Genomic DNA, 23,467 nt, shown 5'->3' with positions numbered 1-23,467 from the left:
GGCTGCTGGGTGCAGCAGTGCCCAGGCTTGCAGGCTTCCATCCAGGATTGCTGTTGCTATAAACAGGAGCACGGGTGTGTGGAGGTCATCTGGATTAATCTCTCCTCACAGCTGGAAGGCAGGAGTCTTTAACACTGAGTGGGTCTTGGAGGAGGAGGAGTGAGTACCACAAAGCAGAGCTGTTCAGTTCTCCTGTCTTTGGCTCACCAGAAGGCCTGGATCAAAGCTGAGACAGGAGGAATGGCAGAATTCAGCACTCAGCATATGTGATGTGGAGCTGAGGAGTTATACATTGTACGCAGGCAAAGCTGACAACTTTGTGGGCCATGGCAATTCACTTGGTGTGGGGATAAAGAGCCTTGCCTTTGTTGGATGGGGGCTGAATGGCAGGGCCTGGTGGTTTGTCTTTCCCACCCCACAGACAACGTGCATGCCCTGCTTGGAGGATGCGGTGCCATGGCCCCCCTCCTCAGGAAGGGAGCACAGTGATGGACAGGTATTGAGCACACACTATCGTGTTCCTGCAGCATGTGTGATGTATTGTGCACCTTCCAAACCAATCTGATGCTGTCTCCACAGAGCTCAGTGCAGGAGTTAAACTCCTTTATGTTTTTTCTCTGGTGCATGACAAATCCATGCATCATTTTCAGTGGAACATGTTGTCGCGCAGCTCGCCCCAGGAGAGGGAGGATGGGGACTGGATGCTGCATCACATACTCTGAGCTCAGCTCTGCCAGGAGCTTACGTTGGTGTAGCCAGTGTTCTGGGTGGAATAGGCACATTGTCTTGGCCTGGATCCTGGTGGAAGCATCAGTGAGAACACCACAGCATGGCACTGGTGTGGGTGCCTTGACAGTCTGCAGCTTCCTCCTGAGGGACAGTGGAGGTGCAGCACCAATCTCTGCTCTCTGTGATCAGGGACAGGACCCAGGGAATGACTGGAGCTGCATCAGGGCAGGTGTAGGTTGGATATCAATGGACAGCCAGGCTCTGGCGTGGTTGGGATTGCAGTCCTTAGTCCAGACTTCCAGAATGAGCGAGGCAAGTCTTTCCCAGCCATTCTCCTGGGGAGAACTGGGAGCAAGAGCACTTTTCCTTACCCTTGAGTAGATGACAATTTTGTTTGTACTGTTGAATTTCTTCCTATTTCTGTTACTTGAGATCATCCAGTTCTATCTGTATCTTGTCCCTGTCTATGTTTCCTCACTAATCCTGCTTTTTAGTGCTGCCCTTGATCTCCACTTTACCCAGTTACTTAGTTAGGAAGGACTGCTGGTTTTCCAATTTCCAAGTAACAACTTCCTGAGGCTATTGCTCCCTAGGGCTCCTGACACTGCTGGTCACAAAGTACATTATTTTGTTCCTTAAAAGTATATCAGGTTACTGCCTTAAAATAGGAAATCATATCTCAAGGCTCAGAGTTTCTTAGCCCCCACTGTTTGTGTTCTGCTCAGCAGTTGGTCCAGGGAAGGTTTTGGCTGGCTCAGGTCCCTGAAGGACAAGGTCAGGGGGAGGAGGCTCTCCCTTCACATTCTCATTGCCTGGAGCACAACCAAAGTCTGTCTTGCAGAACCAGCTGAATCCAGAGCCTCTATGCACAAATTTATTAAGCTTAATGAAATGAGAGGTGAGACTGGGATGTGCTGGATATTACACAGGATGCTTCACTTTGGGTGTCCTCTCTGTATCTCTCAGCTGGGCAGCATGTGGCAGATCTGTTTTTCAGACAATTTAATGGCAAAAACTTGTCTCTGTCCACGTTTCTCTGCACACAGTGTGTGAAACAGGCTGCTGACCCCGTGGGCTGCGGAGGGAGGCTTGGGTTAGGCTTGGGTTTCTTTTGGAAAAGGAAAGAGCTTTTCACTCCCTGTAGTGGTAAGGCTTTAATGTTCTTCCAGTCGGGAACCCAGCCAGGACCACAACCTGCTCCAGTGCTCCTGCTGCTTGGCTCCAGGGCCTCTCACACAGAGGGGGAGTGTGTGCAGGGGAGAGCCTGCATGTGGAGCTGCACCCTGCGAGAAGGGTAATGGCAGTCAGTCTTCTCTGAGCCCTCAGGACAGCTCTTTTCTTTGGATATTCGAGGATTCTCCTCTCAAATCCATTCTTGGCTGCTAAAGAGGTTATTACAGCAGTTTTCTTGAGTACTGTGATTTGTTCTGCAGAATGTAAAAACATGCCATTCCTAGAGCACTTACTCCTTTAGAGACATGTCCAACAACTGACTTCAGGTTGCATTTCAAGCACTGGCATGTTATTATAGTCTGTCTATTCAGAGAGTTTCCAGTGCTGTAGGTTTCATCCTGTAGTGCAGAGCAGGTTGGGATACTCCACACCTCAATGCAGATGGGGCAAGTTCAGCTCGTGTGGGTAAACCAGATTTATTGTGACCCAGGGACTCACAGTGTCACTGGAAGCAGATCCATACCCTCCCAAGCCCAGCTGGAAGCAGACCCATACTCTCCCAGCTCAACACACAGCCAGATGAAAAGGGCTTATATAAAGGAAGGAGAAGGACTTTTTATATGGGCAGGTAGTGACAGGACAAGGGGCAATGGTTTTAAACTGCCAGAGGGCAGGGTTGGATGGGAAGAAATTCTTCCCTGTGAGGATGGGGAGGTCCTGGCATAGGGCGCCCAGGGAAGCTGTGGCTGTCCCTCGATTGCTGGAAGCGTCCAAGGCCAGGTTGGACTTGGAGAAGCCTGGCCTAGTGGAAGGTGTCCCTGCCCATGGCAGAGGTTGGAATGAGATGAGCTTTAAGGTCCCTCCCAACCCAGAGCAGTCTGGGATTCTGAGATTCGCCATTCCTTATATTTGTAATTTATCTTCCCCACAGGTTCCTGGAAATGATGGAAGCCCGAAGCCAAGGACACACATCACCCCTGGCAACAAACGGGCAGAGCCCCTCCTCCGGCTCCCAGTCACCCATCGTAGCTCCAAGCTCCGCATCCACGGGCAGCTCCAGCCCCAGCACGCCCCAGCCGCCGCTCACCGCCAGCGCCGCCGCCTCTCCCGAGCCCGCCTCGTCCCTGTCACCGGTGCCTGCCCCCGAGGCCCCGCAGCCCCCCGCGCCCGCCGCAGCTCCCGCCGCCGCCCCGGCCCGGCGCGGCATCATCGCGCGGCTCTTCGGCACATCCCCCGCGGCCGAGCCCGCTCCTCCCCACGCAGGTGCGTGCTGGCGCCCTGTCCTGGCAGGATGCCACCCATAGCCCTTCCAGTTCTCGTCTCGTTTTTTCCCTGCGAGAGGCTGAGCAGACAGGTGTGTGAAGGCCACAGGCGCCGTGCTTGTGCAGCGGGTGTCCAGGGAGACTTGGGCTGTCATTCTCTATTTTCCCTGATCAGCATTTTGGTTTGTCTCTGTTCTGGATGGGGACTGTGCCCGGCCAGCGGGGTGCTGGCTGTAGCATGCTTAAGAGGAAGATCCTGAATGCACAGGAGGCGCTAATAAAATAAGTAAAATGTCAGGTTCTCACCAGGAGCAAAAATACCTCTTGAATAGCAAACAAATGACTGGAGAAGCTGTTTATTTGAAGTGCCATCCTTGCACACGTGTGGCAGTCCAGAGGGGCTCCTATGCGTAATGGAGAGAAGCGGAGCACTGGGTTTAAAGGTTATTCAGCCAGAAATGGTCACGTAGGTCCAGGCTCCACAGCAGATGCCCCTCTGGGGAAATCTGCTCCTTCAGAGCAGGTCTGGGAGGAGGGAGCCCTCGGCTGCTGCCTCAGCACGGGTACCCGCTGGAGCAGCACAGCGCTCGGTCCAGAGCCTGCCGGACAGAGTGCCAGGCAGAGGCATCAAGGGTTTGTTGCGTGTAATTTTACTGATCTGGACCATAATTTGCCTGTCACATTCACTTTGTTTGCAGAGCTAACTGGAGCTGCAGAGCTGGCACTGCCTAAAAATGATGACATGGTTTGAGTCACCCTTTGGAAATACCTTCCCTCTCACACTGGCTCACAGTGCTCCTGAGACACCCACAGAGAGAAAGGAGGAGGTGCTGGGGACACGGGTTGCAATTTCAGATGTTGAAATGGTCTGGCTTTAGATCTGCACACAATGTTCTGCATCCTGTGCCTCTTCCCAGATATGACACAATGCACCCATTTTGGTTTGTTTATGACTCTTCCTACCCAGAGAAAATTAAACAAAAAAAAAAAAAAAAACGGAGAGGAGAGGAGATATTAGAAATTCCTTGTCGATAAAAGCAACCTTTATAATTTTGATCTGCAGAATAAAAGACTGGTCTACTACCAGTCTTACAGTGGTTGGGTTTGGGGCTTTTCTTTTTCTTGTCTTTTTTAAACTCGTTCTTAGCTTGACAGCTGTTTTGGGCTTGTGACTTTCAGCCCTGATGTCTCGGAATGCTTAGGAGCAGTTGCAAAAGGCAGCCAGGAAGAGCTGATGTGTCAGTGTTGCAAGGTTTCAGTGGTGTGCCAAGGGCCTGCACCTCTGCTGGAATGTACCCAGGCACCAATTCACTGCAAAGCAGCTAAAAAAATCATTGTTACCAAGTAATACTTGGTTTTTCTGGGAGCTGCTATTTAAGATTTCTCTTGAAATCTTAGCGTAGTAATTCTTTTGGCTGTGGTTTAGCTTGCACCAGTGCTACTCTGTGGCATTAGTGGTACTGTTGGTATGTAGAAGTGGTCTGAAAGTTGTGCTAAGGAGAGTGAAATCTAGAAAAAAAAGGCACAAGTCTTGTTTTACCCAAAAGAAAAGTCTAGATGTGAAGTGCAGCATGAGCAGAGGAAAAACATTGAGTATTGCAAATTCTGGAAATGTTAATCACTTCAGGCTTCTTAGTTATGCTGATTTCATGAGTTTTCATCCTGATACCTTGAAGATGGGGAAAGGTGTTTCTACAAATTAGCTGTATTAAAGTCACTCTCTATTTGAGGTAGCTCTTGAGCTTTTGTTTACACAAAGCATCTAAAAGCACAACGTGAACAATTCTGCCTTGGACAGTTACAGCTGAAAAAAGCAAGAGGATAGGAGAGAGGGTGAACTGAACAATGTGGAAAAGGTAAGAGAATAGTGAAGGGACATCCCCCAGGAGCAGTGCACATAGCACAGGTGTAATAAAACCTGTGGTACAGTCAGTCATAGCATTCCTTGGAGAGTAGAGCCAGGCCTTGCCAGGGAGGTTTTCAGTCCATCCAAAAGCCTGGGTCAGCCTGGTGCATTCTAAACCACAGCACCATGATCTGTGAATGCCTTCATGTCAGACTCTGGGCTGGTTTATATCCTGTTCATAACCTTCCTCTTCCCTTGCTGTGGAACCAGGGTCCTGCCTCATGGCTGCTGCCACCCTGGGCAGTACAGATCTGGAAAAAGCCAATTTCTGTCTTGCTTGTGGTGACACCAGTGTTTTACATCTCCTGTTGCTAATGCAGATCCTGCTGCTGCCACTCCTCCCCCCAACCCTGCAGCCCCTGCCAAGGTACAGAGCGTGGAGGACTTTGTTCCTGAGGACAGCCTGGACCACAGCTTTCTGGAAGAGCCAGCACCACAGAAAGACAAAGGGAAACCACAGCCCAAACACCGTGTGGACAGTGAGAGGTAAGAAAAGGAGGGTGGCAGCAGGGATGGCAGGTGCCCAGCAGGGACACACCTGGATGTGCAGCCTGGCTACCATGGTGCAGCCATTCCCTGATTCCAGAGCAGTTAGCTGCCCCAGAGCCTTTCTGGCTGTGCTGTGCTCAGTCGTAGCATTCACTGTTTCCCATTTAGTGATACACACTGCTCCCTGGGAAGGAAGAACATCACAAAAAGCAGATTATCACCTTCCTGGTGCTGCTGTTTTGCTTTGTGCTCAGATTAAACTGGGCCCTTTGGGTCATGAAGGGATTTTCCTTCTGGCCAAACACACCAAATAATTTGAGATATTTTCCTCCTGGAACATAGTGCACTTTGCAGGGATACTATGTTTTGCTTAATGAATATTTACCTTCTGCAGAGGCACAAAGTGTGGCCAAGTTCCTCTATGACTTGATAATGTCATTCCTGAGGCACTATAAATGGGTTTGGGGTATGGTGGAGGACACTTGGGAGCCCTCTGTATCTCTGTGGGATTCTGGAAGGAAGGATGGAGAAAGTCATGCTCCTTTGGGAGTGTCACTGCATGGTTGCCTGCAGAATTAAAAAAAATTCTTAGGGGGTGCCTTTCTTTTTCTCTGTGTCTAGTGTTTCCTCCCAGAATTTTCTCACTAAATTGGAGAGACACAGATTTGATGGATGATAGGGAATGGGTTGGATATTCACATGCAGAGAGTAGTGATCTATGGCTCAATGTCCAGTTGAAGATGGGTGGTGTTCCTCAGGCTCTGTACTGAGACATGGACTTCATCCATGAAACAGGGGGATTGAGGACACCCTCATCAGGTTTATCAACAACACCAAGCTGAATAGTGTGGGTGACACTCCTGAATAACAAGATGTCATCCAGAACCTGGAAAACATGAGAAATGGCCCATGGGAACCTCATGAGGTCCACCAGGGCCAAGCTCAAGTTGCTGTACCTGGGTTGGGGCAACCTCTGGGATCAATCCAGGCTGGAGGGTGAAGGGATTTAGTGCAGCACTGGAGAGAAGGACTTGGGGGTGCTGGTGGGTGAGAGCTGGACCTGCCCCAGCCCTGAAACTGGGCTGATCTCCAGCATGGGCAGCAGGGAAGAGGGAGTTCTGCCCTGCTCAGGTGACACCCTACCTGCAGAGCTGCCTCTGGCCCTGAGGGCTAGCATCAGGAGGATGTAGAGCTGCTGTAGAGAGTCCAGAGGAGGCCATGGAGATGCTCCAAGGCCTGGAACCTCTCTGCTCTGGAGCCAGGCTGGGGGTGTTCACCTGGAGAAGATAAGGCTCTGGGGAGATGTTATTGCTGTCTTTCAATATTTAAGAGAGGATGAGGACAGAGATTTTAGCAGGGTGTATTGCAGTAGGACAAGAAATGGTGGTTTTAAACTAAAAGAGGGGAGATTCAGACTAGGTATAAGGAAGAAGGATTTTACAAGCGTGGTGAGGCCCTGGCACAGGTTGCCCAGGGAAGTGGTGGTTGCCTCATCCCTGCAAACATTCCCAGTCTGGCTGGCTGGGGCTCTGAGCAACCTGATCCAGTTGAAAATGTCCCTGCTCAGTGCAGGGGGTTGGAACAAGCTGAGCTTTAAGGCCTCTTCCAACCCAAACCAGTCTGTGAGTCTATAATTATCTCCTCAAAATGGCAGAGCTGTGCTTATGCCATGAGCTGTATTTTCTCTTTTTTTTCCCCTTTTTTTCTTTTCCTGGCTTTGGTGTTTTTTAACCAAAAAAAAGCAAAGGGGATTGTGTATACTGAACTGCTCAGACAAGAGGATGTGCAGGGAGCTGTCTGAAAGCAGACTGTCTCTTAAGAGGTGACCTAAGCATACTCTTAGGCTCTGTATCTGTTGCTCAAAATATTCCTTGCCTGCTGCCTCTTGTCATCAACAATGGACTAACTGGAGACTAATTAAATGTGGACACTGCTCATCTCTGAATTCTGCCTCTTTTAACATCCTTGTCAAGACCCAGTGTTCTCTACTTCAACCACAGCAGTCTTAAATCAGTGCTGTTTGTGAGGCTCAATGCCTGTGTAATGCAGGTCAGCCTGAATCATCGTCCCTTGTGATGGCAGAACACGTGGATGTTTTATTAAAACTAAAAAAAAAAAAAGGCAAGAAAAAAGTGGGGTTGCTGGCAGCATGCTGGCCTACAAAGCGTCTTGCTCGTGGCTGTGGCAGAGCTGAGATATTTTTCTGGGTTTAACAAGGAGTTGTCAGAAGAGCCAAGCCTGACCTTCTGAGGGGCTGGGTCCTGAGGTGCCCTCAGAGCTCTGGAGCTGCAGTTCTGCTGTGGTTGGGAGGCTGATCCTTCACAAAGCTTTCTCTGCTCCAGAGTGTCAGTCAGTGGAAGCAAATAAGTGTTAAACTGTATTAAAAAATCTAACTTGTTGGACAGGGGTGAGAGAACCCTGCAAATTCACACACTCATTTCTCCTCTGCAGCCTGGCATCCATGGCTTGCTCTGGTTTCTTCTATATATCATGCAGTTTTCTTAGTGACCTGGCAATTTTCCATTCTGTTTCTTGCCAAAAAAGGCCTACTAGAATAAGCCAGAGGTGCAGAAATTCAGAGATGAGGATGTGGTTCTGACCATCACCTGCAATAACAGGTTTCTTTCAGGATGTCACTCACAGCCCCACAGTAGCTAGGAGCAACATTCCAGTTCTGTAAGCACTGTCCTCGAGAATCAGCTTCTGCTGCAGTGAGGAGGTGGTTGTAATTCCCATAAAATCTGCTGCAGAAATTTATCTCTGATCCAAAGAACACAGTAGATCTGTGGAATCACTCAGACCTTGGGGAGATTTTATTGGTTTCAAAAAATGGAATCCTGGAAGCTGCTTTTCCCCTGTATCCGAGTGAAGAACAAGGCCTGAGAATGACCCAGCAAGATGCATTCAGGTCTCGTGCTCATTTTGAAGCAGATACCTGAGTGTTGAGCTTACACAGCTCACCAGCATGCCTGCGTGTGCTGTAGCCAAGGGTAAGCTCCAGGACTGAGTGTCATTGAAGATGTGGCAGAAGAGTGGGCCATGTTTTGAGAATTTGTGAAATTACTTGTCCTACCCAAGAGGAATGGCCTTGTTGACTGAGCATGAGTCCTGCAGGGAGCTCTGGGAACACCTCAGTGAACTGAGGTGCATTCACAGGGTTGGAGGCAGCTTGTGCCCATCCAGTTCAACCTCCCCCTCCTCCTGGGCCGCTCAGAACTGGTTTTCCAGGACCGTTTCCAGTTGGATTTTGAGTATCTCCAGAGAATCCACAACCTCTCTGGCAACCCATGCCAGTGCTCAGGCATGCTCTCAGTGGAAAAAGAGTTTGCTTATGTTTGTGGGGAACCTCCTGAGTCACAGTTTGTGCTCCTTGCCTTTTGTCCTAGCACTGGGCAGCACCAAAAAGAGCCTGTCTCCATCTTCTTTGTACCTCCTTCAGCTGTTTAAATAATTTTATAAAGTCTTCTCAAGCCTTCTGCAGGCTGAGCAGTCCTGGCCTTCATGTGGGACATCCCTTCCTCATGTGAGCAATGCTTCAGTCAGTTAATCATCCTCATGGCCCTTCACTGGGTTCACTCTTTCTTTGCTGTGCAGTGGACTCCAGCTGTGGCCTCCCCAGTGCAAAGCAGAGGGGCAGCATCACCTCCCTGACCTGTTGGCAGTGCTTTGCCTCATAAAGACCAGGACACCATTGGCCTTCTTGGCAGCAGAGCACCTTGTTCAGCTTGTCATACCCCAGGCCTGCAGTGACGTCCTGGGTTTTGTTCAGTGACATGTTGTGGTTCTCTGACTTGCAGTAGAGAACTCCCAGATTCACTTCCTTTACCAGTTAATTAGGAAGGTATTTCAATCTCCCAATTTGCTGTTTCAGAACTTAATTTGCTGCTCTTTAACCTGATGCCCTGAGCCAGCATGGATATGAGTGCACCAGAGGACCTAATCTGCCTCCAAAGCATCTCGCCCTTGGCTCCTGCTGGGTCAGGCAGCCTGGGTCCCTGAGGGGGGCTGAAAGCCAGTTTATGCTTTACCTGACAGTGTTCCTGATCTTTCCTTTCTGCATCCTTAGACATTTATCTTAAAGATGGATTAGATGTGTGTGTCCTTACATCTGAAGGGCTTTGAAGTGGTTCTTTGCTATTATGGATCTGTTATGGATTCCATGATGCCCAGGGAAGGTTCACAGTAGAAGACTCACATCTAGAACAGCCACGCAGGCTCATCCTGCAGGGTGGGATTCCCTCAGCTTACCTGCTTTAGTACAGCTTGGGTTTTTTCTCTTTCCTTAGCCCCACAAAAGGATGTGAGAGAAGCCCTTGAGCTCCTGAGGCTGTGGGAGCACAGCCCATCTAGGTTTGAGGCTGTGAGCTCAGGTTGCATCAGGGTTTGTTTCCTCCCCAGCAGCCAATCTGTGACACACTGGAGGCTCACAGAGGACACCCCAGCAGTCTGTGTGGTCACTAGCTCAGAGCAGACCTCAGTGAGCAGCATCACTTTTGGGGGGTACCTGCACCTGCAGCCACGCTAGCTCAGTGCTCGTGCCAGCTTGGCAGTGCTTCAAGGGCTGCAGGGAGCGGTGCAATGTGCTTGGCTTTGCATGCTTTGCCTTCCTTCCAGCTGGAAGCTCAGGACCACAAGCTGATCCTAGTTTTGCCTTGTCAGAGCCTGTTTGTAGTGAAGCAGTGATTTTCCTGATGTATATTCACTCCACTGCTCTGCTCTTCCGCTGTCGCTCAGCGATCTGTGGTGGCTGGAGATGGAGGCAGGATTCTCACTGTGGAAGGACATGACCCACTTTGGTGAGGGGCTGTACACATGGGGGTGCACTGGGAAAGCTGGGAATGCTGCAGGTCTGTGTGGAGTCTGGAAGGACAGTGGCAGAAATCTCTTAAGAGCCCCTGTGCCTAATAGAGCAGTGATGTGTTGAGGAAAGGCAATGAGTCTAGTTCAGAATAATATCCTGCCATTTCTAGGATGCGACTCCATTTTCTTTTCAGTGCATTTCAAGAGAAAACCCTGCCAGTGCTTTGAAAACCTCAGGAATCACTCACTTGTCATTCCTCCAGCTTTGGGGGCTGCTTGGGCACCAGTTTTCCTCTCCTTTGTGTGGCTGGGCTGTGTGCCTCTATCCTGGCATAGTGTGAGAGCAGCAGTGTTAGTGATGAAGGGGCTCTTCAGCAGCCTGGCCCTGCTCATAAGGCACTGAGAGCAGGTCCTGAGAGCAGAGGAATCCACACCAAGAGCAGAGGGAGGGCCTGTCCTGGTCTTAGCACTTCAGCCCAGACAAGCACTGGTTGTGATCACTGCTGTCCCGTTGTCACAAACAACTCCATTGTCTGTTGGCAGATGTATTAACTCTTTTAAACGATCTTGTCAAGCAGTACCCAGCCATGTAGAGGAGCCAGAGTGAGCAGCTGCCATCATCCCAGCTCTGTTTAGGGTATTTCTCATCTCACCAGCACACCATACTCCACTGTCTTCCAGTGCTTGGCCTGTGCTGGGAACACCACTTACTTCCAGTTAAAGGATTTTAGGGTTTTGTTTATGTCTGTACAGTTTAATCTGTTCCAAACTATAATATGTTTTTTGTCTCTGTATAAAAAGAAGGTTGTGCTTATACCATGCAGGTGGCATCATAAAAAAGGCAGAGACTTGTGTGTGGGGTTTTCAGGAGGGAGCTGGTTATCTCTTGTGGATGAAACAAATAGAACAAGGAAAGGTGATGGCAGAGGCTCATCAGCTGAGCCTGGGGAAAATATCTATATTCCTGACATGAGCACAATTTTCAGAAAGTGTTAAAATTGAGTCCTAGGGACATTCAGACAAGAATCCTCAATTTCAGCTGCAAAGCTCTCTCAAGCTGCCTTTGAACACAGAACTGTGCTACATCCAGGGAGGCTGAAGACTCCCAGCTCTGGCAGTGTGTCCTTAGGTTAATTTAATTTGGGCAGTGTTAAAGCTTGGCTGTGGTGTCTGTGTATCTGCCTGCTTCAGGGAGCACTGCAGAAATAGAAATGGTTCCAGGAAGCTAATAGCTGCCAGTGAACTCCCATAGCAGTGACAGTGTATGATCAGGTTTAATTACAGGATGTGGGGATGAAGACAGGCAGTTCCCATGGTTTGACTGACTGATCCTTGCATGGTGGATGGAGCTCCATGTTCTGATGAAGCTGTGGCAGCAGGCTTCTCTGTAGCTCTGAGGCTCATCTTCTCCAGCCACTCATTTCCAGCTTGAGGGGCAGCAGCTGCTCTGTGACACATCCTGCTGTGGCCCTTTTGGTGTGGGGCCAGTGCCACTGCTGCAGCCTGCAGGGAGCAGGTCCAGCCTGAGCTGGACAGTGGCAAGGGAGGGCTGGCAGCGCACAGAATCACAAAATCACCAGCTGGTTTGTGTTGGAAGGGACCTTAAAGCCCATCTCATTCCAGCCCCTGCTATAGGCAGGGACACCTTCCACTATCCCAGGCTCCATCCAGCCTGGCCTTGGGCACTTCCAGGGATCCAGGGGCAACCACAGCTTCTATGGGCACCCTGTGCCAGGGCCTGCCCACCCTCACAGGGAATAATTCCTTCCCAATATCCTGTCTAACCCTGCCCTCCTTCAGCTTAAAGCCATTCTCCTCGTCCTGTCCCTCCTGTCCCTTGTACAAAGTCCCTTTCCAGCTCTATTGGAGCCCCTTTAGGCACTGGAAGGGACTCTCACACCTCCCTGGAGTCTTCTCTTCTCCAGGCCTGACTATCCTTGTTTTCAGCCTGTCCCCAAAGCAGAGGTGCTCCAACCCTTTAGTCATCAGCTGCCCCAGGCTGGGGACGTGTCCCCAGAAGTTGGCTGTACAAGCCAGGCTAGTCCCAGTGTTGGTGCAGGGGCAGGCAGGTCTGTCCAGCAGCTCCTGGGCTGCTGTGTCTGACCACTCTCTGTGTTGCAGTGATGGAGAGGCACCTGGAGGGAACCCCATGGTGGCAGGTTTCCAAGATGACGTGGATCTGGATGACAAAATCCCCAGCAGACCAATGCCGGCAGCAGAACGGGTGCCGAGCAAGAACATCACTCTCTCCAGTGAGGAGGAGGAAGAGGAAGAGGTGAAGGATTCTAAGGTCATCCTCATACCTGATGGAGACAAAAACACAGAGCAGGAAAAAAAAAGGTACAGAGCATAGACTGAAGTGTGGGGTTGTGCTGGCAAACCTGGCTTCCATCTTGCCACTGACTGTGTGTGGCCTTTGGGAAGTCTTGGTGTCTCTGTCTGCCTGTTCTTCAGCTGTGGGCTGGGACTGTAGTTACTGTAGGTGTAACTGCTGTGTGTCTTACCCCATACCTTGGAGCACTGTGCTCCTGTGCCAGTGGGGTGGTTCTGCATGCTTTTCCTCAAATTTGAACAAGGGCCTGGAACTAAGCACCAGAGTGGCTGTTTGTAGTGTGTGGGGAAGAGAGAGGAGTCAAGGCTTGGGTGAAGGGAGTGGAGTCACTCACCACACCCTGTGCTGGGGAATGATGTTCTCCCCACACCACATCCTGTGGGGTGAGGGTTAGGATTAGGGACACGAGGGTTATCCTCAGCCTGAGTGGTGCCTTTGGCCCCACGCCGCTATAGGATGCACTGCCTTTCCCAGTGGCATGCATGATGCACCTTGAGGCAGGCTCAGCTGTTAACTGTGCCTTGCTCCACAGAACAGGGTGGACAGACTATGACAACTTGTTTCTTCTCAGGTCTTCCAGAAATTCTCTGAAACCCCAGAGTGAAGCAATTTTGACCAAAGCAACTGACCCGAAGCCTCCTGACAGTTTACCTCCCCGTTCTGGGTCTGAACGAAGCAACAGCAGCAAAGGCAACACAAGCCTGGCAGCTCCTGCTGCTGCCCCCACAGCAGCAGCCCAGGCCTCAAAGGCCACTGCCCAAAGCAAAGGACTTGCTTCCAAGCAGAAAGTGGTCAAAGAGGAGAAGCCCGAGGAGTCTGACAGTGATCAAGAGGGACCAATAGCTACTCAGATGCTCTCATTCGTTATGGATGACCCAGACTTTGAAAGTGAAGATTCTGACAGCCAGAAGAAAAAGATGGTAAATAACAGCCCTGGTTGGTGTGAGCTGTGCCCAGCTGAGCTGGAAGGGTTGAGGCATTGCCCTAAGCAGAGCCTTCATCCCATCTCCCCTCCCTCTGCAGCAGTTACTAAGCAACCTGCAGAGTTTGATGTGAGCACAAATCCAGTAATGCTCTGAGTATGGAAGCCACCTGGCAGCAAGAACCCCAGAGAATCACAGATCCATAGAATACCCTGAGCTGGAAGGGACCCAGAAGAATCATTGAGCCCAGCCCCTGTCCCTGTCCAGCCCCCCCAGCAGCCCCAGCCTGGGCACCCCTGGCAGCGCTGCCCAAAGGCTCCTGGAGCTCTGGCAGCCTCGGGGCCGTGCCCATTCCCTGGGCAGCCTGGGCAGTGCCAGCACCCTCTGGGGGCAGAGCCTTTTCCTAATATCCAGGCTAGACCTTCCCTAACATGAAGTTTGTGTTTACAGACACAAACAAGATTTATGTTTGGGTGTTTTACTGTGCTGTTTACTCTTAGCCAGTCCAGCAGTGCAGGAGGTACGAAATGCAAAGCTCCTGGGTTTTCATGGGAACTTTAATATGCAGAAGGGTGTCTCTGCCAGAAAGAGGGAACTCCCTGCAGTCAATCCAGCAATAAAAAGGCCATCACAAAATTTGCTTGGCAAGGCCTAAAGGGAAGAAGGAAGGTCTGCTTGGGAAGGACTTTCCAGGACAGAAGTAGCTGTAAGGTCTGTGACATTCAGCACATGCCAGCAGGCGTCTGCTAAAACAGGGGTCCCCTCACACCTACCCTGTATTACAGGTGGAGAAGACACTTGTCCTGCACCTCTTCTCTGAACTGGTCAGAACTTGCTGCATGGCTTGAGATATCCCTGAGTTTGGTGACCACTTCTCACAACCTGCAGAGCAATCTCTGGAAACTGCTAGCAGTGATTTGGGATGGGCAGTGGCTGTTCAGAGGTGTCCTGATGTCTGGGTTTGCTGGTGTTCAGGGGGTTTCCCTCAGTTGTTATGATTCTGGAATCCTGTTGAAAGAGCTATTGTCACAGTTTCTTTGACATTATTTACGTGTCATGCTGTTTATTAAGTAATTTTCTATTCATTTTGCATCTTAACTTCCTGCTTTTCTTGACAATATGAAACCAAAAGTATTTGGAGCAAATTTCCATCTCTTGCGTGCTCCAGTGAGAAGGGATTGATGAGAAAGCAGCAGTGTCAAGGGATGCCTGACCCTGGGGATGCTCCATGGCATGTGGATGCTTTCCCACTGCAGGGTGTACTGGTCAGGCAAACCAGTACAGCCACTGCCATTGCCAGGGTGGGGGCACTGCCTGACCAGCAGCACAGTGGGGCCATTTTCCATCCATGCACAAAGATACAAGGAAAGGTTGGATCAGATTCTGAAGAGGATGAGTTGGCTGGTATCAGAAGATCATTAAACTGATTTTCCATTCCCATCATGCAGAGGTGGAGGATTTTGGGGTAATTCCAGGCTCTGCAGCATCCTGGCTTTTAGCTCATACTGAAGGGGCAGATTTGCCCTGGGAGCACATTCCCTTTTGGCTTGATGAAGGGAATTATTCTGCAGACATACTCTGCTTCCTCAGCCCTGCTGCCTCTGGTACCTGAGACCCACAGAGCTGCACAGCAGAAGGCATTTGTCACTCAGGGCTGGAGGGGAGTTTTCAGTCTGTTTGATTGGATTTTCCCAGAACAGAGATGCCTCCCCAGGGCAGAAGGAAGCTGATGCTGGTGAGCTAACAGAGTTGAAGGTCTCATTTAATCCTTTTATATTGGGAATTTGATTTCAGCAGCCCCAGTGTGAAGTTTTCAGAGCACCCTTGTCAGTACCAGTGCAACTGAGGCATTTTACCAAGGCAAAAATTAGAGCTCATGAGATCCAGGACATTGATTTCCAGGCAATAACAGCTCATTTCAGCTGGCATTTCCTTCCCTCCTGCCCACCTGCTGACATCTGACATTTTTGTATGCAAAATGGTTAGAGATTTTGGTTGAAGTATTTGTCAGTGTTGTCTGCCTTTGCTTCTCTCTAGAATGAATTCCCAGTGCGAGAAGATCTCTCTGAAATATCTGATGATGATACCTCACTGGCAAAGCCACCCCAACCTGTGAAATCAACAGTCCCCTCCTTTAAACTGAAAAATGACTCAGATCTCTTTGGCTTGGGTTTGGAAGAAGCTGGTCCCAAGGAGAGCAGTGAGGAAGGTAAAGCTCACACCTTTTTTCCACTCTTCCTGCTTTTGTTTGTCAGGCATCTGGTTTTTCCAAAGTCTTTCCAGCAAACCAATTTGCACTAAATAAAATACCCTCTAACTTCATGCAGTGCCCTGTGTGAGTCTATAATCTGGTTTAGCACAGCATAAATAGCTTTTAAGTTTTTCCCCATGAGGATGAGAACTTGGCTTGTCCCTGGCACCAGCCATAGGTTATTTTTGTCCCAGCTGCAAGCAGAAGCACATCTTTCACAAGCTGCTGCTGTGTAAGCCTTCCTGCTTAGCCCTGTGTGCTTGGGAGTTGGTGTTCAGCATTGCATTGCAGCGTCCACCCCCTCCAGAATTTGGATCAACTTGAACAAAATTCTCTGACATACCCTGCCAATTTCCTCTTCTGTTTTTGAGAAAGATGGGGTGGGATCCTATTCATGCAAATAATTCCTGCTGTCTAGGCATTACTGCAAAGCTTCCTGTAGACCTGCCCCAATGTCAGCATGAAAGATGGGAATTTAAAGATTTAAGGAAGGAAAAAAGCTGTGAGCAGCACCAGAGAGCTCTCCTTGAATAGCTGCTCCAAAAGTGTGAGGAAGGTGTCACAGGCTGCCATGGTTCCATCGGCTTGTCACTCCGAGCTGCTGAACAGCAGAGCTTGAAATAGCTGTAAGTGCATCTGCAGAGGCCCAGGTCAATAATTTAGCTTCAGTTTAGATTCTTAAATAATTAAATGTGGGTTCCTCCTATCTCCTGTTTTGGTGATAAATATAAAACCGTCTCTCGGTCGTCAGTGATTGGAGCTTGACTGGCAATTAGGCTCCTCCATGGCTGCCTGTACACATCAGCTGAGGGAAAAGGTATTTGTAGGTAAGAGTGACAGTCAAACAGCACAGGTGAAAAGTGGTGCTGCTGTGAGGCCTCTTGTGAGGCAGCCAAGCAGGAGTCCCCTGTTCAAGGAGGTTTTGTGCAAAGACAGTGGGCACTCAGCAACCAAGGCATCAGCCATAGTCATATCTGACGCATGTGACAGGGATGGACTCTGTGACTCGTTTGGTGGTGTGAAAGTATTCACCCCTGTAGAGCAGGGATGCTTTGGGAATGTAATTTGGGAATGTAATTTCCATACACAGTGTGAGCAGCAGTGAGTGTTGGCCCGCCAGGGTGTCCCATCTGCTGATACTATGTCCTCAGTCATCCTCAGAGAAGATGCCTGGGAGGATTTCCATCAAAGGGGAGCTGTTCCCAAGAGCTCTTCTTCATTTCTGGAGATAACAATCCAGTCCCAAATTTGGCCTTTGGAAGCAGTTTTTAGAGCTGGTCTCTAGATCTGTTTCTTAGTAGCTGTGACACAGTGAATGCTAGGTCAGTGTTGATCATACAGATCATATAATGCTCGTAATTAAACGAGACAGATACAGTTCAGTCAGGGTGTGAGGGCTGGGGCCTGTGTTGCTTCCCAAAGGGGCACAGTTTGGTCTGGGGTGCTGGCCTTGCCTTTGCCCATGGGTGCCCAGGATGGAGCATTTTGTTCTCAGAAATGGGGCCAGGGCAGAATTACAGCTCTTACCATTTAAATTAAACACAATGTTTCTGGGTTGGTTTTTTTGTGTTGGTTTTGTTTTTTGGTTTTTTGGTGGGTTTGGTTTGGTTTGATTTTTTTATTGTTGGTTGTTTGTTTTAACAGATAAACAAGCTTCTAAGGAGAAAAAGAAGAAGAAAAAGAAAAGCAAAGAGGTATTGTAAATTAAACAGATCTGCCGTGTTACCCACCTGCCAAGAACAGACGTGGCCTTCTGTGGTTTCCTCCTTGGGAAAGGGACTTGGTGGACTCTGTTCTGTGCCCACATCCTGCACCTCTGCTGTCTGCTTATAGAGAGCTTATAGAGCAGTTGAATTTTGGAAAGGGAGTGTGTGAGTTTGTACAATACAGGATGAGGAAGAGCAGTGCCTCTCTGCTAGGCTGTGTTCATAGTACCATGATTTTCAAGCAGAGGGGTGCCCACGGGATACATCTCGTGGATAGTGAGGGAAGCCTGCAGGAGGCTTTGTCTGTGCCATTTAAGCCTGTCCAGTACCGTGGTGTTGTTGGGCACAAACTGTCAGAGAGACCAGTGCCCTGTATAACCCAGATGGTCTGTCTGCTCCTCTGTCCAAGCTTACAGAAGGGTCTTCTGTGCTTCAGCCTTAGTAAGAGTCCTAATTCAGTTGAAGACATCCCTGCCCATGGCACGGGGGTTGGGCTAGGTGCTTTCCAGCCCAAACCATTCTTCAGAGTCAGGTGTCAGGGCAGTACATCCTGGGTCACTGGCGCTCTCAGAGCATTTGCTAATAAAAATGTTCTCATTTTGCAGGAAGACGACAAGTCAGTGAAAAAGAAGAGCAAACACAAGAAGAGCAAAGAGAAGGAGGAGAGCAAAGAGGAAAAAGAGAAAAAGAAAAAGAAAAAGAAGAGCAAGGAGAAAAGCAGTGAGATAGATGAACTTGAGGCCTTTCTTGGCGGAGGAGGAGCCGGCATGAGCAAACCACAGGGCGGGGGGGACTACGAGGAGCTGTAGTTGGGCTGCGAGTGGACTCTGCACCATGGCTGTCTCCATCTTCTCTGATGAGTCACCCCAGGACAGGCACAGATGTGTAAAGCTTTGGCCCTTCACTGTATGGTCTCTCAAACCAGAATGAGCAAAACAAAAGCTTTACATCTGTGTGTGCTGCTCTGGTGCATCGTTACACAAAGAAAACCAAGCTGAGATGTACGTGAGCCAGGGGAAGGTTCAGGGCATGGCTCCCAGGCCTGCTGCCAGGCTGTCAGTTTTTCTCCTTGCAGAGATGCCCCATCAGGTCACTGGCAAGCTGTGGGGCAAGGGGACCTGCCTCCTGCTCCATCCCTGCTGCATTCCACTCCTGCACACCTGAAATTCCTGTCTTGTTAAGAGGAGTGCAACAAAACATGCTGCATGAACACATCATGCTTGACTGTCTCAAGTCTTTAACTTCTTATCCTTCCTATTTTTTTAAGGAGAAAGATTATATTGGCCATTGCTTCACCCAGCAGTTGATGAGCTTTAAGTCAAGCAGATCATGCTATGGTACAGCTCTCTAAAGCAGCAGGCGCAGGGACAGTGTGAGAGAGAGTGTGATTGTTGAAGTCCTTTGAACAGGACCTTTCTGCACAGCAGCTTAATTAGCCCTCACTGGTGCTGCTGTTGGAATTCATGAAGCCCATTGATTTCCGTGGCCCCAGTGTCTCAGACACTACATGTAAGCTGCTATGCAGTTTGGGAGGACAATGAAAAATGCAAAGCTAACCTGAAAGAGAGAAGAAAATCAGTGCTTTTCTGCATTTTCCACCCTTGAATTTGCATATTCCAGAATCCCCTGCTGCTGGGACCTCTCAGGGACATGACTCCATGTGGAAATGAAGATATCCAGAGCTTCAGAATTGGCTACAGGGCAGTGTTGGCATGGCAAGGCATTTGCTTCTCAGGCATTTTCCAGTCAGGCTGTAAACCCTGGCTGCTGCTCTGCCGAGAGGGACCAGCACTGCAGCTCAGCAGCGTCCGTCCTGCTCCAGCCTCTGTCCATCCTGCAGCCAGCCAGTGTGCTGACTCTCCTGCCCCAAGGAGAGAGCCTCCTCTGTCCCATGAGCTTGGGAAGTCTTTTAGTTTTTGCTTTGAACTTAAACCTATGGATTAGTACCTGCTCAGCAGCCGTTGGATGGGCACTATGGCCACCCCTTGGCACTCACCTGTGTCTCAGTCAGCAGTCCCTGTGTTTGATGGAGCTGGTCAGTTCTCTGACACCTCCTGGTTTGGGTCTGGGGTCCCTTGCTCAGCTCAGATGGTGAAGCTTCCTCCAGGTTCTGTGCATTACATTCCCCTCTTCCTTATAAGTTGATTTGAGGTTTGGTTTTGTTCTCCCTCACCCCTTTCTGTTGTAAAACGTCAGCCATGAAATCCAAACTGGAGTTTCCTTCTGCCTCCCTATAAAGCAATGTTCTATTGATCCATTAATCATTCCAGAGCTGTCTTGACCAGCAGGCATTTCCTGCTCCATTTTTCTTTTTCTTGTGCCCAAAATGCACTTGTAACCATTTCCCTATAAAACAAACTGGTTTCTTGCTGTATGAGCAGTGCATTGTTCAGGTCTGTCTGCCATTAGCATTTGCCTCTGAGCATTCCACGTGGCACTGTAGGGAAATTGCATGGGAGAGTTCAAACCTTGCACAGCCAGGGAGGAAAAGGAAGATTGAGGACTGGTCTGCTGCCCTTCTGGGCAAAGGCAGGTGGAAGTCCAAGCCTCAGCTGCTGCAGTCCCGAAAGTGCTTCTGTTTCATCAGGACTTTGGGTCATGTTCCATTTTTGCGTTGAAAAACCCTGGTACAGTCCATTCTGATTATAAAGCTCTGTTGTACACTTGTCTCTGCACATCTTCTTCTGCCCCAGAGCCCCTGTGCCTGGGCTCGGGAGCTGTGTGTCCCTCCTTGTGCTGCTGTGCTCCCACACCTCATGGGAGGGGGTGCTGAATTAAAATTCATTCCAAAAAAAGGAGCTGAACATAAAACCCATGAGTTCTTTCTCCAGAGCTGAGGTCTGCCCTGAGGGAGCTCAGCGTGGAGGGGCAGGGGTTTGGCTGCAGGGCCTGCACTGGTGGCCACTCCTGTGCCAGGGGCTGGCCTCGCTGTCTCTGCCTCCCGTGCCACGTTTGCTGCCCTAGGAGCCTCCACGTTCCCTGCAGCTTGCCAGCACAAGGAGCTGAGGCAAAAACAAGCAAAGATGAATCATTCTGCTCCCAAATACTCCTGTAAAAGAGAAAAGCAGATGCAACAAGACCTGCTTACACTAGCTGGCTCTACTTGCATCGAGCCACAGGAGGGTGTGTGGCATGGTTTGGCTTCTGCAGCAGGGCCAGAGAAATCTCCACCCTGTGGTAAAGTGGGAGTGTGGAAGGGAAAAGCAACAAAAAGGCTCTTTTTATAATGCACACAATCCCAGAATGATTTAGGTTGGAAGAGACCCTAAAGCTCATTCCAGCCTCCTGCCGTGGGCAGAGGCACCTTTCAGTAGACCTGATTGCCCCAAGCCCTGCCCAGCCTGGTCTTTTTAGGCTTGGGCTTCTCCCTTTTCCAGGGAGTGCTGAACTGGTTTGAGCTACAGCGTGAGCTGTGACCCAGAGCCAGCAAGCGTGAGGGGGGGAGAAGGAAATTGGCCTTGTTTGAGCCAGGCTTTCCCTTGCCATCCTTTCAAAGAAGCTAAATATAAAAAGTATGTACGTGCCTGTCATTATGGGGAAGCTTCTGCAGGATCACAATGATATAAATAGTTACTGCAAGCATCTCTGCAGGTACCAGGGTATTTGCTTTTGGTTTTATCACTCATCAAAGAAAAAAAAAAATCAAGAGCTTGAGGCTGAGGAGCTACAGTTTCTTGGAGCTAGTGCTGGTCAGAGCTGCAGGGGCTGGATTTTGAGCAGTAGGAGGGAAAAATGCAGATCTATCACTGCATTTTGGCTGGGGTTGTGTACCCAGCACAGCATGGGAAGCTTCATCCATCAGGAACAGGGTAGTGCCTGCTCCCCTGCCTGCCTGGGCTCTCCAGGGCCACCAAAGTGTCTTGGCTTCCACTGTGCTGGCTTGGAGCCAGAGCACTCGGGATAAGCCAGGACAGAGCTCCAAGGGCCCTGCTGTCCCCCAGTGTCCTCCTGGCCAGCATGGCCCAGGTGCTGTCCCATTCTCTGCAGGTGTTTGTTTGGGGAGCATTCCTTGCTGTACCCATCCCTGGGTACAGCTTCACAGCTGTTGTCACTTGGCAGCTCCTGGTGTGTGACAGTGCAGCTGCTGAGAGGGGCCATGGGTGCAGAGAGGGGACAGTGGGTGCTGAGAGGGGCTGTGGGTGCTGAGAGGGACAGTGGGTGCTGAGAGGGACAGTGGGTGCTGAGAGGGGCTGTGGGTGCTGAGAGGGACAGTGGGTGCTGAGAGGGGCTGTGGGTGCTGAGAGGGGACAGTGGGTGCTGAGAGGGGACAGTGAGTGCTGAGAGGGGCTGTGGGTGCTGAGAGGGGCTGTGGGTGCTGAGAGGGGCCATTGGTGCTGAGAGGGGCTGTGGGTGCTGAGAGGGACAGTGGGTGCTGAGAGGGGCTGTGGGTGCTGAGAGGGGCTGTGGGTGCTGAGAGGGACAGTGGGTGCTGAGAGGGGACAGTGGGTGCTGAGAGGGACAGTGGGTGCTGAGAGGGGCTGTGGGTGCTGAGAGGGGCTGTGGGTGCTCAGAGGCGCTGTGGGTGCTGAGAGGGACAGTGGGTGCTGAGAGGGACAGTGGGTGCTGAGAGGGACAGTGGGTGCTGAGAGGGGCTGTGGGTGCTGAGAGGGGCTGTGGGTGCTGAGAGGGGCCATGGGTGCAGTCAGACTGGAGTAGACTGACACTGACCTGAGCCCAGCAGGTTCCACCATGCCTGACGCCCTCGTGGCTCCTCAGGTGGGAGCCAGTTTTGGGGACACCTTCCAGCTGCCCTGCACCAGTGGCCTGAAGCTGCCCCAGGATTCTGTGCCTGCTGTCCCCAGGATTCCTCCTGTTGCACAGCATTCCCCTCCTGATGCCCAGGTCTCCTTGTACAGGTGGCTGGCTCGGTCTGCTGGATAGGTTCTTCCTTACATTCGTCTGTCCCAGTGGCTGACACAGAGCTCCTCCCTGCAGGGATCCAAGCTGCTGAGCCCATGCCCAGCCCTGCAGGGCCCCAGAGGGCCATGGCTGATACCTGGCCTGTGGCTGTCAAACCAGCCCAGGACAGGCAGACAGGTCCCTGCAGGTTGTGCCACCACCACTCCAGCTGTTTCCCTGCCCATAGCAAGGGGTTGAAACCAGCTGATATTTAAGGACCCTTCCAACCCACAGAAGTCCATGATTTTGTTATTCCTGTGGAAAGCTCTCCATCACCTGCTTGGTGCTCAGGAGCTGTGTGATCACTGCCATCCAGATTTATTCCTGGACAATTTCTGCTGATTTGTTACTTTGCCAGGGCTCTTGTTTAAGTGCTGCTCCCTCTCCACAGCCCTTTCCCAATGGGGCTCTGTTCTTGCTCCACCATTGTCCTGCTGGCCAGGGCTGGTTTTAATGATTGCCATATCATCCCTCTCCTGCTGCCCCTGGGATGGGCTGGCCTTTTCCACAGCTGTGGCTGTGTCACCAGGGCAGCCAGCCTTCCTCATCCCCCATGGTCAATGCCAAGGGCCACAAGCAAGGAGTGCCCTGACGGTGCCCTTTGAGGGATGCAGCTTTGCCCTATTCCTGTTGCTCCCACAGAGTCAGGACAGGTCTCCCTAGCTTGCCAAGGCCTGGGGTGGGAATTTGCTTCCTTCCTCCTAGCAGTGAACATGAAAAAGTCATTGGAACTTGGATTTTAGCAGGCCTCAAAATGAATGTGTAAAGCTGTGAGTGCTCTTGGAGGCTTTGGGGGGCAACCAGGACCCCCAGCCCTGGGCTAGGATGGGCCTGGGTAGGGGCTGGGTTGGGGGCACAGTGGTTTTGTGCCTGCAATGTCCCTGCATCCAAGGGTCCAGGTGCCTGGGGAGCCCATGGTGCTTCCCTGTCCTTTGGGATGCCCAGATGAGTGGTGGAGGGGAAATCCTGCAATAGGACGGGTTTGGGGAGCGGGGCT

General features: G+C 50.6%; 1 protein-coding gene across 1 annotated transcript in view; it reads left to right on the top strand.

Annotated features, from left to right (window-relative positions):
- RABL6 (RAB, member RAS oncogene family like 6) overlaps positions 1-20,237 on the top strand; it is a 54,148-nt gene extending 33,911 nt beyond the window's left edge. The window contains exons 9-15 of the mRNA XM_058038320.1: positions 2,834-3,165; positions 5,391-5,556; positions 12,481-12,699; positions 13,263-13,611; positions 15,652-15,823; positions 17,510-17,559; positions 18,177-20,237. Coding sequence (XP_057894303.1) covers positions 2,834-3,165; positions 5,391-5,556; positions 12,481-12,699; positions 13,263-13,611; positions 15,652-15,823; positions 17,510-17,559; positions 18,177-18,380 — 1,492 coding nt within the window. The 3' untranslated portion in view covers positions 18,381-20,237. The remainder of the gene's footprint in view (positions 1-2,833; positions 3,166-5,390; positions 5,557-12,480; positions 12,700-13,262; positions 13,612-15,651; positions 15,824-17,509; positions 17,560-18,176) is intronic.
- Positions 20,238-23,467: the final 3,230 nt, after the last annotated feature.

The sequence above is a fragment of the Melospiza georgiana genome, chromosome 20, assembly GCF_028018845.1.
Source record: "Melospiza georgiana isolate bMelGeo1 chromosome 20, bMelGeo1.pri, whole genome shotgun sequence".
NCBI lineage: Eukaryota > Metazoa > Chordata > Aves > Passeriformes > Passerellidae > Melospiza > Melospiza georgiana.
This window is presented reverse-complemented; position numbering and strand designations above follow the sequence as displayed.